Source organism: Macrotis lagotis, chromosome 7 (assembly GCF_037893015.1).
Source record: "Macrotis lagotis isolate mMagLag1 chromosome 7, bilby.v1.9.chrom.fasta, whole genome shotgun sequence".
NCBI lineage: Eukaryota > Metazoa > Chordata > Mammalia > Peramelemorphia > Peramelidae > Macrotis > Macrotis lagotis.
The window spans coordinates 87,334,940-87,350,325 of NC_133664.1; the positions used below are offsets into that span (position 1 = coordinate 87,334,940).

General features: G+C 33.0%; 1 protein-coding gene across 3 annotated transcripts in view; it reads left to right on the forward strand.

Annotated features, from left to right (window-relative positions):
* Positions 1–15,386, forward strand: part of LMBR1 (limb development membrane protein 1) — a 161,135-nt gene that overhangs the window by 49,662 nt on the left and 96,087 nt on the right. For all 3 annotated transcript variants that reach the window (XM_074193271.1, XM_074193273.1, XM_074193272.1), the window contains one exon: positions 12,669–12,772. In XM_074193271.1, the coding sequence (XP_074049372.1) occupies positions 12,669–12,772 (104 nt within the window). The remainder of the gene's footprint in view (positions 1–12,668; positions 12,773–15,386) is intronic.

Here is a 15,386-nt window from a genome sequence, read left to right on the forward strand (position 1 = left end):
AATGTTATCCCTGTGAAATTTGACATCTCTTTTTGCCAGGAATCTGTTAATGAAACTTGAGATTTTCAATCCTGTAGCTCAGTTTAAGTCAATGTGATTTGCTAATATAAGGTAGGATTACTCAACCCCAACCCACTCATAGTGATAAGATTCACAATCAACCAACCTTATAGAGCTTAGACTGTGAAAACTCAGAACTGTAGTGATATTTCACAAATCTTCATCTGATATGACAGGGAAAGTTGGCTGTGCTCCAGAAGTCATTTATAAAATGTCAATTTGGTTAGAACCAGTTTCATTTGAGAGGTTGAAGCAATCATGACTTTCTAGCAAATCCCTGAGGAACAAAGAAGACTTGAGCTGAAGAAAACACCAGGAATAGATTGACTCTTTATAAACTTTCTGTAAATGTTGGTTTTCTTTCTTGCTTCCATTTTTATCCATAAATACTATAATAGAATCTATTTTTATTGTTGCCCATGTTTTCAGCTTCAGGAAACTGAATTTTGCCTCATCATAAAGAAGTCAGGAGTTAACTAGAGCTTGCCAGTCACTATAAATGTAAAATTAGATAAAGAGTTCAGTATCTAAATATTAAGAATTTTTCTCATGGAGGGCTTAGGGTAATTATGATTAAACTTACAGATTTTAATCTAAAATAACTTAAGGATAAAAGGAATGGAATATATTATAGAAAATAAAACCTAACTTTCATTACATGAAATTGAAAAACTTATGCACAAATAAAATCAGCTTACCTAAGATAAGAAGGGAAGTAGTTACAAGAGAAAAAAAATCAGATTTTCTGATAAGGATTTGATAACCAAGGTTTAGAAGCAATTAATATTGAAAGACCAAAAGTCATTCCCCAGTAGATAAATAGTGAAAGAATATGAACAATCTTTAAGGAAATCATTTACAGGCTAGGTGGCGCAGTAGAGAGAGCACCAGCCCTGGAGTCAGGAGTACCTGAGTTCAAATCTGGCCTCAGACATTTAATTACCTAGCTGTCTGGCCTTGGGCAAGCCACTTAATCCCCCCATTGCCTTGCAAAAAAACCTAAAAAAAAACCCCACAAAAAAACCCAATTACAAATTATTGATGTTTTTCCTTCATTTTTGAAGAAGACCATGACATCATAGAGGTGATATTGTTATATTCACATGAATTGAATTTGGATGAGGGAGTGCTATTTTAAGTTACCAGCCTCAATTTTTCCTTCAGAGCTATCTAGAGATTGCCCTGGATTCTGTCAGGGTTAAGTGATGTGTTCAAGTTCACACAGCTAGTAAATGGCTGAAGCTGGATTTGAACTCAGATCCTCCTGACTGCAGGCCTGGTGCTTTATCCATTGTTCCTCTAGCCTTAAATACCATATGAAAGAATGCTTAGAACAACTGAGATTTTATCTCATACTTGCATTTTGGCACAGATTACAAAAGAGAGGAATGGTCAGTATTGGACTAGAAGTAGGAAGACAGGTGTACACAAACTAGTGCATTATTGGTAAAGCTATGAATCAATACAACCATTTGGGAAAATACTTTGGAATTATTTTTAAAAAGAGACTAACTTTAGTTACTTTAGATACTTATCTGTGCTCTTTGACCCAGACTGGCTATGTGACTGAGTAAGTTTACTTAACCTTTCAGTGCTCCAAGAAATTCTTCACATCTATAAATTACAGTTTTCATGGTGAAGGGAGTTTTTACAATAGGAATCCTCTACACCAATGAAATCACAGAATCTTAGTCCTCTCCACAAAACAGGAAACAATATAGGTATACAATGACTACAGCAATGCAAAAATTTGAAAGTGAATGTTGCAAAAAATAACAAAGAACAAACATGGTTCTAAAGAAAGTACTCTCATCTCTCGGTAGCATTAGAAGGTCCACAGGTGTTATATATGGGTTATATTATCAGACTTTTGTAATGTACTGATTGACTAATCTGAATTTTCTTTTCTTTGATTCTGAGAGGGGAAAGTGAAAGTGAAAGAAGACTGGGGGAAATTTTGGCAATGTAAAAAGGAGACATCAATAAAAAGTTACTAAAATAAAGAAGAAAGAACCATTTAGTCTAGAGGGGGCCCTACATTTAAATGAGATAATTAATGTGTTAGACTATTATTCCCTGTTCATGTTGTGGTTGGGACTGAAGCTCAGTGAGAAGAATTCAGGAGTTGAACACATTGAACAGTAGTTAATACAAAGCAATAAATGGGCTAAAATAATTGAAACGTTTAATCACTTTTTTTGTACTTTTCAAATGATTTTAAACTTCAGAAGAAAATAGATTGTTAAAATTCTTTGAAAAATAAACTCAGATCATCCTGAATTTGTCAAGTCCTTTAAGTGTTCTGAGTCTTAGCTTCTTCATTTGTAAGTTAGTGCAGTGATGATTTTTAGCCCCTTTAGTAGAATCAGGAAGTGATCTCTCAGCTTTGAAGGTTGGGTTTGTTGTTGGGGTGTGTGTGTGTGATCACATTGATGTGAAGAACCAATGCAGATTAGTAATTTGTATAATCTATAGATGTAGACAATTTATTAAAGCACTGAAAGTTATAAACCTAGTCTGATTCAAAGATGGATTTTTTGAATCCTGGTCTTCTCCATTTCCAGGTAATCCCTCTATATGTACTTCATGCTGCTTTTTTCCTCTTACAGTGGCAAATATACATTAAATTGTGTATACTTTTGTGATTGAGACCCACATTTTACAAATGACTGCATGATATACCCCTCAGGAGCAGAATGACAAAGAAGCTTTTGAATGGATAATGTTATGATCCTTTGATCTTATTATAGAGTCTATTAATTAAGCAAATGAACCTTAAACTATGATATCAAAATTCAATTTATCTTGTGAAGCATTTGTTTGAGAAGACAGTATTTTTAGAACTTTGTTTGAATTTATGCCATTTGAAATAACATTCATATATTTAAGGTTACAAAATTTTTCTCCTTCATAGCATTGTGAATTAAGTAGTGTAAGTATTATTCCCATTTTACAGATTACAGATTCCAATTTTACAGTTACAAGAAACTGGATTATAGATGTTATGACTTGCCCAGGATCACCAGAAAGGGCTATAGCTATGATTTAGCCCCAGAGCTCCTAAATTCAAAGTTTGGTGCTTTTTTTTTTTTTTTTGGTTGTTGTTATACCATTTAGAGTGAACACTTGTTGGTCATTTTGTGATTGGCTTCTGAGCATGACATAGACCTGCAAATTTACTTTATCCATTTTTTTTATGATAGTATTCATTTTTCTTTGTAAAATTAACCAGTAGAAATTGCTTTTTGGTTTTTGGTACTTATATTTGAAAAATAAAATATTTTATATACATCCAGCAGGTGGAGCTAGATGTTAATATATGCTATGGAAAACTGTCAGTATTTGATCTTGTTTCTCATTTAGGTAGACAGGGTTTCACAGGATGAGAATGTGTAGAATATATCTCCTGAAGAAATGATGATAATCTTTAAAGCCTTTGGGGAGATTATTAAATGGCCATTTGAATCTTTAAAAATTTTAAAAATTAATCCTCTTTGTTTTTATACCATATTCATTTCTGAATAAATCCCATTTGCTTTTAAGACTTTTTCTGGATTAAACTTCTTTCAAAAGGACAACTATTTTTATTGGTTTAATGATTTGGTGTAGTAGAAAGAATTGAGGGGCTTTTGAGTCTGAAGGCCTCGGTTCTAGTCTTAGTTCTTATGAACTCTGCTTACTTACCATCCTGAATCTTAGCGTCTTCATTTCTAAAATGAAAGGCAGGAGGATTTAATGATTTTTTTTAAGGCCTTTTTCGACTCCTTGATTGGGAGGACCATGATTTCTCTGTTCTGCCAATGTGTTTGGGGCATATGCATTTTCCTTCGTTGGACCTCTTATTTCATTTCAAAAGTTCTATTAATTTAGCTTGGCACTTTTTGAGAAAGTTGTTTAGAACTAAGACAGGTTACTTACTCAGTATCAGACAATGAATTTTTTATATGACTTGAACCTAGGTATTCCTGGTTTCCAGGCCAGATTTTTGCTCACCATACTGTGGTTCATCTTCTTCTTCTTAGGAGATTTTTAAAACAGAGAATCTGATGATTGTGACTAATTTTGAACTGTATTTGGTCTTATTTTCAAATCCCAATTCCTAAATGGTTAGGACAAACACGTACCTAGAAGAGTTTTTATGTTAGTGATTTTTTTTTTAGGTTTTTTTGCAAGGCAAATGGGGTTAAGTGGCCTGCCCAAGGCCACACGGCTAAGTAATTATTAAGTTTCTGAGACTGGATTTGAACCCAGGTACTCCTGACTCCAGGGCCGGTGCTTTAGCCACTACGCCACCTAGCCGCCCCATATGTTAGTGAATTCTTTATCAAAAGTGTAAATTATTAATAACATAGTTCTAAAAGCATTATACTATTATAAGTTATTTAGTCACATATTACATGCTTAAAATTTAATTTGAAAAGTTGAAAATCTACTCATACATGAAGAAATGTTTAAATGTTGGAGGTATAAATAAACAGCTTTACTTTTCCTTTCCTGAAGGAAAGGAGATACAGAAGATATTTTGTTAATAAGTTAATCATTTAAAAGCCTACCACAAACAAAGCTTAAAGTATTTATGTTTATAACAACCTTTTTGATAAATCTACAACTTGTAATTTGTATTTTATTACCCAAACTTTGAAAAATATTAATTTTAATTCAGCACTTAAAAGATTACTTACTGCTCCAGATAGTTTTAGTGTGAATCATACTTGATGTTAAGGTACATTCAAATTCTGGGCTGTGTATTAGGTGGATACATCTTATAACTAGCACTTTAGTGGAATCTGTACTTTATCTTAAAATTTAGTCTAGTGTAATTTTTGTTTTAGTCTGTTGATAACTATCTTTGTTTAAAATTAGTGCCTTGATTTACCAAAAGTACCTTTGATAACTTATAAACTTTCCACATAGAACCAGTCTGAAGATCAATGAGCCAGAAAACCTGTGGGAGGTGCGGGGAGGTCTTTGCAAAGGGGCTAGGGAAAGACCAAACAGAATTAACCACTCCACTCTGCTCTACCATAAAGCCCCAAAGCAGGAGAGATAAGGAAACAAAAGAAGACACTAACCCTATAAAAAGTATTGTAGATCTAGTGATCACCCCAGAGAGTATTTGTAATAATTGTAAACAGAGACTCAGAGGAAAAAGTGAATTTTCCCCAAGAATTTCATGAATATCTAGAAGAAATGAAAAAAGATAAGTGAAGTAAAAGTTCTAGAGGAAAGAATATGAAGGAGAATTAAATAGATTAGAAGAAATTAAAAATGAACCTTACACATATATAGAGTTTGTTATATAGAAATACATCAAATTTAACAGAAATAAGTGGGGATGGGAGGAGGAGGAGGATCAGGAACTATGAGCAAAAAATCTTCCTCTACCTTCTGAATTAAAAGGAAGGAAAACCAACTAGAATTTCATTGAAGGGCGCCTATCCTTTAGGGAATGGCTGAACAAATTGTAGTAGGGAATATTTATTGTGCCTTAAGAAATGATGAAAACGATGAGAATTTTAGTTGGTATGAACTAATGCTGAGTGAAGTGAGATGAACCAGGAGGACAATTTATACAAAGGCAATAATGTTGTAAAGAAAAATAACTTTGAAAAACTTAAGAACTCTGATCACTGCATGGATCAGTTCAAGGTGCAGAGAGATATGTTTATTTATTTATTTGTTCTTAGGCATGGCCTCTAGGTTTTATTGACTTTTTTTGGACTATGTTTGTTGCAGGGATTTTTTTCCTTTCCCTTTTTAAAATGGGGGTATCAATATTAATGCAAAAAAGGGAAAGCTGTCAAAACATTTTTTTAAAATGCCCAGAAGAGAATAAAAGAAATTTCTAAGGAAACAAACATAGGACAGTTTTAAAAGTATGGAATTTATTACTTACTTTTAAAAAACAAATGATGAAAGGATTTGATGTTTTATATAGGTTCAAAAATAAAAAATAGTATGATGTACTTGTTTGCATGCTAATCATCTCAGATTCATCTTTATGTTCTTACACAGACTGCTGTCTTTTCAGAGATCCTCAGTTCTTTCTAATGACAACTACTTAGAGATAATATACTGTCCTATAGGTGGTTTAAGAAATTTTTTTTGCAGTGAATGTATGAACATTTATTCAGCACTTATTCTGAGCCAAGAGCTGTGCAAAGTTGCGAAATTTTAGGTCTACAAATACAAAGCAAAACCTTCAAGAAGGGGGAATTCTAGTATTGGGAGATAAAACAAATACCAGTGTGGCTAGGGTGGGTTTGGGGCATCATAAATCTCCATCTCCAGCTTTGATCTCTTGCCTATACTCCCATAGGCCCATCTGCTTGTGGGTACTATGAAGAGATTTTTCAATGATAATTTCATCAGTCTGCAATTTTTGCTATATTTGCTGATTTAGGAGCTTAACCTCTGCATAAGATATGACCCTATTAAATCTTCTTAGAACTGGACTTTAAACTAAGGTATATGAAGGGGAAAGTGGTAATCAAATAGACATTCAACTTTAGTTATAACCAGTAATTTACAGAGCCAAATATAATTTTAGTTTACCTATGTCATAAATGCCTTCTGTTGGCACAGAGGATTCAGATTTCCTTGTAACTTTTCCTACTCAGATTTAATTATTGGATAATCTAACTTGTAAGATATCACTTGGCAATTTTCCGGGATATACATGACTGCAGAAAGAAACATTATATAATGGGGGAAATGGTAAATATAGTCTTTTTTTTTGGCAACCAAGAGATAATATATTTTATTTTTATTTGTGAAAGGATTATGAAATTTTTGGCCTTTAAGTTTGTACAGATGGGCATATAATCATTCTGTACCCTAAGATCATTTGATACCATTGGTTTCTGATGGTTTTACCTTATGTGTGTGTGTGTGACTCCAAGAAGCCGTAGCAGGTACAGCAGTCATGCTGCAGTAAAATCGTCTTGAAAGATGGGTTAAACCAGGTTGAAAATAACCAACAGGTCTCATATCTTTTGTTAAAGTAGGGAGTTGTCAGCTCCAAACATGTGAAGACTTAACCTTGGTGGAATGGGTGGATGAGAACAATTTATTCCAATGGCCATGAAGGCATTGAAACAAGTGCTGTGGAGGGCTTGGAGCTTGAGGACTGAGGTCATTCACTACATCTGGAGCCATTGTCAGTTGCTTTGACTTTTTTCTTGCCACTAGACTTTGATTACACTGAAAAAGAGAGTGAGGTTACTGACTATATGTAATTCTGCTTTACATAAAACTGAATTAATTCATGCACTAGTCAAGATCACCTGTGATCCCATTGATCTTCTTCAATTGTGAAGGATAGATAACAACCACCCTTAGCTTTATGGTTGTAGGCTTTAGACTATCTAGACTAGCTCCCTCATTTTACAGATGATAAAATTGAGACCCAAGGAAGTTAAGTGATTTGCTCCAGGCCATAGTAATAGTAAATGTCTGAGGAGAAGTTTGACTCCAAAGTCCTTTTGACTTCAGAATTAGTGTCCTCTTTCATTTACCTAGGGGTTTTTTTTTTTTGGTCTGGAGAGGATCTTTCCCCCCATAATTTCCTCTATGGCTAATTTTTTTATTCAGTTCTCCACTTTTTAAAAATCAGTTTTGTAATTCAAATGGATTTGTCTAAATTGGTCATAGACTTATAATTTCAGTTTAAGGCATTTAAATTTTGCCTTTGCCTTAATGATTCTCCTCCAACATGGTTTTTCCCTTACTCAGATTTTCAAATGGATCTTATAAATGTGAATATGATAAGAAAATTGTAGTTCATTCATACCTGTTCATCCTGCTACTATGTTTTCAAAAAATCCTGTTTTCTGGAAATGAATAGAGTTAAACAGAGAGAGAATTTGCCACTCACCAAGTTGAAGAAGTAAAAAACTTGTTTCCAGGCATATCAAAAATTCAGTTTACTGCCATCTGCAATTTATTTTGCTACCTCATATAATTTCATCAACCACAACTAACTTGAACAGAGCTGAGAACCAAAGAAGGTCCCTGATTGTTGAAGTCACTTAAAGCCTGTAAACCCAAAGTTTAGAAACTTTATTCATAGAAGAGGCTCCTGCTTTGAGATAATTCTGACTGTACAAACTTCTTTTTTTAAATTTTGGTTTTAGACTTTGTACTCTTTATTTTTTATTTTTTCAAGGCAGTGGGGTTTAGTGGCTTGCCCAAGGCCACACAGCTAGGTAATTAAGTGTCTGAGTTCGGATTTGAACCCAGGTACTCCTGACTCCAAGGCTGGTGCTTTATCCACTACGCCACCTAGCCACCCACTCTACAAACTTTTAATGAACTTAATTATTAGGTTGTCTAGATCATACTGTTTGCTGGAAGCAGCAGGGTGGTAAGTAGAGAAGGAAATAACCATTTTATCAAGCACAAATATATTTTAGACATGAACTAAGAACTTTGCACATGGCAATGAGGTGGTGCAGTGCCTTTAAGGTCAGGAGAACAGGAGTTCAAATCCAGTCTTAGATACTTGACCTCTAACTAACTGTGTGATCTTGGGTAAGTTACTTAACCCCAATTGCCTGTAACCAGGGCTATCTCCAGTTGTCCTGCTTCATATCTGGTCACTGGACCCAATTCACTCTGGAGGAGAAAGTGAGGCTGGTGACTGCACAGCCCCCCTCACTCAAATTCAATTCATGTGCTTATCATGGCGTCACCTTCCTAATGTCATGGTCTTCAAGAACAAAGGACAAAAAAAAAGAACTTTGCAAATATTACCTTATTTGATTATTACAGAAATTTTGTGAAGAAAAGGAATGTGTTGCTAAAAGGTAATAGTTTTACAGTGAAGAAAGAACAGAGAAGTCATAAAAAAATTACTTTTCAAAGTTATTTAGTAAGGATTATATTTAGTGTAGGAGGGGTGTATGGGGTGTTCAGGGAGGACCAGTACCTCTTGCGTGAGTCCTTTTCAGGGCTGCTCATTCACTTTTTTAAAAGTTTTTACAAGGCAGTGGGGTTAAGTGTTTTGCCCAAGGTCACACAGCTAGGTAATTATTATGTGTCTGAGGATGGATTTGAACTCAGGTCCTCCTGACTCCAGGACTGGTACTCAGTCCACTGCATCACCATTCAATTTTATTTTTTAAGATTTTATTTATTTTGAGTTTTACAATTTTCCCCTTAATCTTACTTCCCTCCCCCACCTTCCCCCTGCCAAGAAGGCAAATTGACAGTCTTTACATTGTTTTCATGGTATGCATTGATCCAAAGTGAATATGATGAGAGAGAAATCATATCCTTAAGGAAGAAACATAAAGTATAAATGATAGTAAGATCAGACAATAAGATACCAGTTTTTTCCCTAAATTAAAGGTAATAGGCCTTGGTCTTTGTTCAAACTCCACAGTTCTTTCTCTGGATACAGATGGTATTCTCCATTGCAGATAGTCCTACATTGTCCCTGATTGTTGCACTGATGGAATGAGCAAATCCATCAAGGTTGGTCATCACCCCCATGTTGCTGTTAGCGTGTACAATGTTTTTCTGGTTCGCTCATTCACTTTTAATGTACACCTATCATCCAACTCTTGTCTAAGCTTCAAGAGTATGTAGCATGTGTAGCATCCAGACCCTGGTGAAACTGTCTTGGCAAATGGCTTCAGCCAGTTTGAGGGCAACTGATGGGCCTCAAATCTGTTGATGAATGTGGGGGGGGGCTTCTACTCTTAAGGTTGTGAAGACTTCTCCAAGAGGAATGGATGTATGAGAACAATTTGTTACAACATCTGGATAGGCTGAAGCTGCTGCTGTGAGAATACTTAGAGCTTGGTCAGACATTAAAGATGTCGAGGTCATTTTCTGCATCTGGAGCCATCCAGTCATTCTGATTTTTACTTTACCGCTGGATTTGATGACTCTGGTAGAGAGGAGCTTCATTTATATCCATTTCATGGGCAAGTAAAGACATCACCTGTGACATCATTGTTTTGAGCCCTAAACAATTTAATGGACCCTGAGGATAGCACAGAATAATAATGACTGTTCAAATCTGTATTATTATACTTTTACAAAAAGGTTAAATTATATATAAGAAAGCAAAAAATAGCATTTTTAAAAGTAAGGTTTTTTCCCCTTGCTGCTCCAGAGAGCCATCCTATATAATAAATAGTATTTTTTTAAGACAAAAGAAAGAAAAAATTCAATAGTATTGATTAATACATTGACAAAGTCTGAAAGCATGCATGCAGTGTGCAGCACCTATAGAAGTGGCCTAGGAGTGTCTTAGATATCTTTCCATTTATGTGTTCCATTTCTTTCCATGTATAATTTTATAATTTATAATTCACTTTTGGTTTTTTGATGTGATTGTTCTTTCTGTTTACTTGATGGATATTTTTTTTTGATGCTGCTTACTTTACTTTGCCATCAGTTCATGTAGCTCTTCTTTCTCTATTCATTGCATTATTTCTTACAGCACATTAATATCCCATTACATTTTTGTACTGCCATTTGTTTAACCATTCTTCAATGAGGGGACTTTTTTTTACTTTGTTTCTAAATCTTTGTTATCACAAAAAGTACTGTTTTTTTGTATACTTTGGTATACATGAGAATTTCTTATCAGTAGCTCCTTGGGGTAGAGGTGTAATTATGGAATGGTCAAATATGTGAAATGTATGGATGTTTCAAATTGCTTTCCAAAACAGTTATACCATTTTACAACTCCACCCATATTCAAGTGTGTCTGTCATTCCATTATCCATCTGATATTGACTTTCATCATTTTTTTGGTCATCTTTACCAATTTGCAGATATGAGGGAAACTTAAGGGTTATTTTGATTTGCATTTCTATTATTCGTGATTAAGGGCATATTTCATATGTAGTTAATACTTTGCAAAAATTCCTTGAAGAACACTTTACATCCTTTGGTCACTTGGGGAATGGCTGTTAGATTTATTTAATTGCTTAAATATCTTGAATATCAAAACTTACAAAAAAAATTTGAATATTTGACAGCTTCCCCCCTTTTTTTTTATCAGGGGCAAATATATACACGTTTTCAAAAATGTCCTTTAAAATGATCAAAATAAAAGGTTTAACTCCTTAAAGGAGGATTTATTTAACTCCTTAAAGAATATTTCATTGATCTATGCAGCTGTGCATTGTTGTGGAAAGAACACTAAGTTGAGACCTGATTTCATGTATTATCTCTGTATCACTTGTAGTATGATCTTGGACAAGTTACTTAAATTCTTTCAGTTTCCTCACCTGTTTAAAAAAAATAATACTTTTATCACTTTATAGATTTGTGAGTGCTTCTAAAATGTGAATGTCATTATTTAGAAACTTAAGTGAAATTTTATTTCTTGAAGATAATGGATAAATGATTTGTCCTTACCTGATGATTAAATGTTTAGATTTTTCTAGAGATATAAGTAGATTGATTTTTATTAGTCATATCATCTTGTTAATAAACAAAATGAATCTTAGGGAATTGTACTAAATTGTTAATATCATTTTACTTTATCATTTTCTATTTAAGCATTTATTTAAAATTGTTGTAGAATGGTTTGATTTAATAAGCCAGATATTTTGGTTACCTGAAATTTTTTCATATTTGGGTCACCAAAGTTTAGTAAAATCCACTGAATATTAAAATTTTACTTTGATACTAGCACAGATCTAAAAGCTTATTGATATATAGATACTCCTTCCGATGCAATTGTAACACATTCAATAAAGTATTAACAGATTTGTCATTTATCACTTTTCTCAAGTATTCATTAAAATTTCTTTATTAAAAAGGTTTTTGTACTGTAGATGAATAGAGATTTGTTCTTTTTGCCATCATAAATTTCTTTTGCTTAATGAAAATTCATTAGGTTTAGTATTAAAGAATTTGAACTAGATTGATATCCCTTAAACATAATCATTTTTGGTGTTTCTTAAATGCTTTGTATGCAATATGGTGTTTTTGTAATACTTGATTTTGGTGTTTGTTGTCATCATTCTCTTGTAGGCAGTTACTTTATAGGACCTAAAAATACTGTGTGCTTTAAAATTGAATGGATTTTGTTGTTCATATTGGTAAATGTATTTCAGATATTATTTTTTTGAGGGGCAGCTAGGTGGTGCAATGGATGAGCACCGGTCCTGGAGTCGGGAGGACCTGAGTTCAAATTTGACCTCAGACACTTAGTAATTGCCTAGCACAGTTGTCTTGCAAAAATAAAACAAACAACCCCCTTCAAAACAAAAACATGATTATTTTTCACCAATGTCACTACAGGAATTATCTTAGAATTGTTTTTGAATGCATTTGAAAGAATTTAAATGTGCAGTTGTGATTTTTTTTTTTGGTTTGATTATTTTGTTTTCAGTAACGTCTTTGAATATCTACTTATATTTGTTGTGTAGTGAATCTACTTTCACTTTTAAGGATCAATATCCATGTGCTCAGAAAAAAATGAAAGTTTTATATTTTTAATATTTATGTAATAATGTCACTTCAAGGATACTTTGTTGCCAAATTGGACAATTGAAGCTATTATTTTTCTTTTTAACATTTCTGTAATAAGTCTTTACAATAATGTTTTTTTTTGTCTTCCCCCCTTCATTCTTTTTCAGGTCTGTGGAATCTTGCTTCTCTCTTTTCCAACCTTTGTTTGTTTGTGTTGATGCCTTTTGCCTTTTTCTTTCTGGAATCAGAGGGTTTTGCTGGGCTGAAGAAGGTAAATATTCCTTATATTTTTAGAATATCTTAGTTAAGAAAATAAATCTCAAGTTATATTAGAAAGATTTTTTTAACAACTTCATTTTGTTTTATGTTCATAGACAAAATGTATCTTTTAGGATTTGATATCATTAATATTTTAATGTGTCTGAAAATTTGTCATTTCTTTTTTTTAATGTGAAAAAAAACATCTGTTAATCTATTTTGATTCCCAACTCAACATTTTTATAATTATTTAAAAATGTCTATTATAAATTAAATTTTTGTTTTGAAGATTACATATGTGTCCAAATCAAGTGAAAATATATACATTAGTATATCTTAAAGAGTCTTAATAAATACATTAATATATCTTTGAGAGTTAGCCTGTAAAGTCAAATAAAGAGTGATAAAATCTTATAATTCTTATAAAGTTGGAGATTTTTTACTGATGTTTGAGGTTAAGTGGGAGAATTAGAAGTGAGTGAATGAGGAAATAGATTCCCCCCATTCCTCTCTTAAAAATTATTAAGAATTCACAAATATTCACAAATTCAGGAATTTAATTTTCATCTCATATCAAATCTTATAAGAAAAATAGCTTGTATTTACAACCACTACAATCATCTAATGTATTGAATATATCAAAAAGTAGATAGCTTGTGATTTATTTTAGATGAATTAGTATAGGAGTAAATTGACACTAAAGATTCTTTAGATGAATGATTAAGTACAGAAGTAAGTTGGCACAATGATTTCTGTCATATTTAGTGATAAAAATGACAGATTAAAATTCTAGTTTTCTCATGTAATAATACCTTGTGATCATAGACAAGTTACTTCTTTTGTCTTTTTTGAGCTCTTACATACTTGTGACTCAATAGGAAATAGGTATCATTGTTGTTTCTGCTTTACGAATACATCTAACTCTTCTTTTTAAAGTAGTCATGGGTTTTATGGTCATCCTAGGTTACTGTCTTCAGTTTTGATTTTTTTTTTTGGTGGTGGTAGTTTTATTTAGTTCACTGTTACATACTTTAATTTTATCACTGAAAATTTAAGGTTGGTTTATATGATTATTTCAGTTAATTTTGGAGTTTTCCTGTCATTCTTTGTAGTTATATGACTAGGTTTGAGTTATCGTTTTTAAGTTAACAACTATTTTACTTTTGAGTTATTTGTTTTAGTTAATTTGCTTTGGCCATCACTGTAATCATTAAAGAATTTGAAATTTAGAATTGCTTTAGTGATCTTGTCTGGAGAGGTGGAATAAGTTGACAAAAATTCTTTGCTTTTTCTATAGAATACGTTAATGGCTTTTTGGGGGTAGGGCGTAAAGATCTCAATATCTCCTGATATAGATCTTCCCTTTCATTACCCTCTCTCTTGGCTACTGCTGCCTAACTGCCCCTCACTACTTAGAAGGATTTGTGCTTTCGTTGTTTTTCTCCACTGGTCCTGTTTGCAAGACTTCAGGAATTGAATGGATGTTGTTTGAGGCTTGATGTCATGGAAGAATTTCAGATGCTTTGAGGCTATCCTGCTTGTGAATCTCTCTCACCTTGTCTAGGTCAGAGGTCTGTCTGGCTTCCAAGCTTATAGTGAAGGGGAAGATTCTGTAAGGTCTTCAGGCTGACATGGGAATGAGGACTTGACTGTGGGAGCAAAGGAACTGGAAGTACTTAAGTTTTAGTTTGAAATAAAAGGGAAATGGGTCATACATGACATTAATAAATGAAACTGAATCTAATACTAAAAAAATTAGTTTCTCATGGGAGCTAGATATCAGTAGTTTTGAGTGATTAGAAATTTAATATTTATGTGATAAAAAATTATTCTTCTGAGATGATTACAACATGTTTTGTATCACTAGCATGAAGATATTTTTGGTAATATGGAGCCTCTAGCATTAGACATTAATGAATTGAGTTTATTTTATTTTTATTTTTCAACTGACAAGCATTTATTTTCTTTCCCTTTCCCACCTCAATTTAAAAAAATCCCAAACTTTTATAACAAATAGTCCTTGTTAAACAAAACAAATTCCAAAAATGTAAGTCTCATCCTGCATCTTCAATCCACCTCCTTGATGTCAGGAGATGGGTAGCATACTTTATCCTAAGTTCTCTGGACTAATTGTTGATCAAGGTAGTTCTCAAGTCTTTAAGTTCTGACTTTCTTAGACATCACTTTTGATTATTCAGATTCAGTTCTTGTACTCAGTCTGATGCTTTACCAGTTTTCTGAAACTCTTTTGATAATGTCTAGTAACTACAAAACCTCGAAATGGCTAAAATGGTATAGATTTGAATGACTTCTTTTAGAATTAGAAGTAATGAGAAACTGACTGCAGGATGAGTTTTATATACCAAAATGCATATATGTAGCAAATCATATATATATATATATATATATATATATGTTTATAAACACCATGATTATGATGAACCCCACATTATCTATACCTTGTGGTTACTAAATTCATTAATTATGAAACGTGAATAATAATAGAACCCACCTCAGAGTTGTGAGGATCAAATGAGATAAAAACACAGAAAGCACTTTGTAAGCCTTAAAGCACTCAGATAAATGCTAGTTGTTATTATATTAATGATACTACCGGAATATTTATG